This window comes from Loa loa, assembly GCF_000183805.2.
Source record: "Loa loa unplaced genomic scaffold supercont3.1559, whole genome shotgun sequence".
Lineage (NCBI taxonomy): Eukaryota > Metazoa > Nematoda > Chromadorea > Rhabditida > Onchocercidae > Loa > Loa loa.
In genome coordinates, this window is record NW_018109738.1 from 1 (window position 1) to 1,878 (window position 1,878).

Genomic DNA, 1,878 nt, shown 5'->3' on the forward strand with positions numbered 1-1,878 from the left:
TAGATACGCTAAATGACGTAACTGTAAATATTTCCTCAAACGTAGATACGCTAAATGACGTAATTTGTAAATATTTCCTCAAACATAGATACGCTAAATGACGTAACTGTAAATATTTCCTCAAACGTAGATACGCTAAATGACGTAACTGTAAATATTTCCTCAAACGTAGGTACGCTAAATGACGTAACTGTAAATATTTCCTCAAACGTAGATACGCTAAATGACGTAACTGTAAATATTTCCATCAAACATAAATACGTTAAATAACGTACTGAAAATATTTCATACGATGCTACTGATAGATATTGATTAAAAATAGCTTACTCGAATTTTTTCGTTTGATTTACATTGTATTCAGCAATTATTTCCTGTAAAAAATATCAGAAATTTGTGAAATAATTCGAATTTGAAATAATTAAAATTAAATTCAAAGCATAAAAGTTGCAATTTTAGAAAATCTAAAACAACTATTATAAAAGAAAAAAAAAAGCAAATTTTTTAATAACATTAATAATTTAAAATCAAAAAAAAAAAAACTTTGTTAATTTAAGCATACTCGAAATTTGTTAACATTAGCCATCACAAAATTTCCAGCAGTTTCCGCATTTCCGATCGAATAATCCCAACCAGCAAATAATTTCCAATTAAATACATACTGCTCTGCTCTACCACCGGCAAGCTTACTTTGTCGCGCATTTGATGCCATCCTGCAAGGTATTCTAGATATTTCCCGAATTTTTTTTTTTTTTTTTTTGCGATATTCAATCGTTAATTCATACTCGGATGTAATTATAACTATGCATGATGTTTATATTAAATTGAAAAAAAAAATCGAACTATTTTTGCCTGATTGTCAACCTATCGAATATTTCTCGTTTTGAATTAATGAAATAAATCTTAAAATTCATTTTAGATATCCCAAAAATCAAATTAAAATTAGAAAAGAAATCAATGATTTAATAAATTTGCATAAAAGTTGCCTTAATTTTCAAAAAAAAAAAACTGAAAATATATCGAATTAACAATAATTATACAATAAAGCTTACTTTTGCAAGATGATAAAAAAGCTATAACCGAGAATGAATAAATTTACAGTAAAATATGCAACGGGTACACTGTATTGAACCGTATCACCGAAATATGTCTCACTGCTATAGTAACCATAAAATAACAATGAATATTCAAAATAACCCTAAAATGAAATTTTATTCAGAAAACAAGAAAACGACAAAATCGGAATAAAATTACAAATAATTAAATTATAAATTCTACTATTACTTAGTAAAAAAAAAAGGAAATTATAATTTTTGCAATATTTTCCTAATTTTTTTTCTAAATTTTCAGTTTTATTTTTCATTGTCTTATTGTTATTTAAATTTAAATTAATAAAATAATATCGATTTCATTGACATCGTTTTTTTTCCTCACTCAAAATATGAAAAATTACGAAATTTTTTTCCGTTCAATTTTTCACATTTTACAATTATTCTAACTTTTGGCATACGATTAGATTAATGAATTTTTTAATTGTAAAAATAATTTCATCTTTAAATTAGCATTTCATTTTATTTCAAGCATCATTTTAATGATGTTAGCTTAACGGTAATATTTATAAAATTCGCATTACTTAAAAAAAGAAATTCAAAATAATTTTTCAATTTCAATTTTTTCAATTACCAACAATCCAGAGACATTAATTACCTAATAATCAAAAACGATTATAAAGTAATTTTTCCATTTCAATCCATTTAATTACTAATAATACAGAAACATTAATTACCTAGCAATCCAAAACGATTAAAAGTAATTTTCAATTTCAATTTTTTCAATTACTAATTACCCGAAAATATTAATTATCTAACAATCCAAAACGAT

General features: G+C 24.1%; 1 protein-coding gene across 1 annotated transcript; it reads right to left on the reverse strand.

The window, feature by feature from the left end:
* Window positions 1-323: 323 nt before the first annotated feature.
* Window positions 324-1,195, reverse strand: LOAG_15157 (hypothetical protein; the record flags this gene model as incomplete). Its single annotated transcript, XM_003150649.1, has 3 exons — window positions 324-371; window positions 560-710; window positions 1,050-1,195. Coding segments are annotated over 3 exons (345 nt in total), but the record flags the coding sequence as incomplete, so codon positions are not given.
* Between the last annotated feature and the right edge of the window lie 683 nt (window positions 1,196-1,878).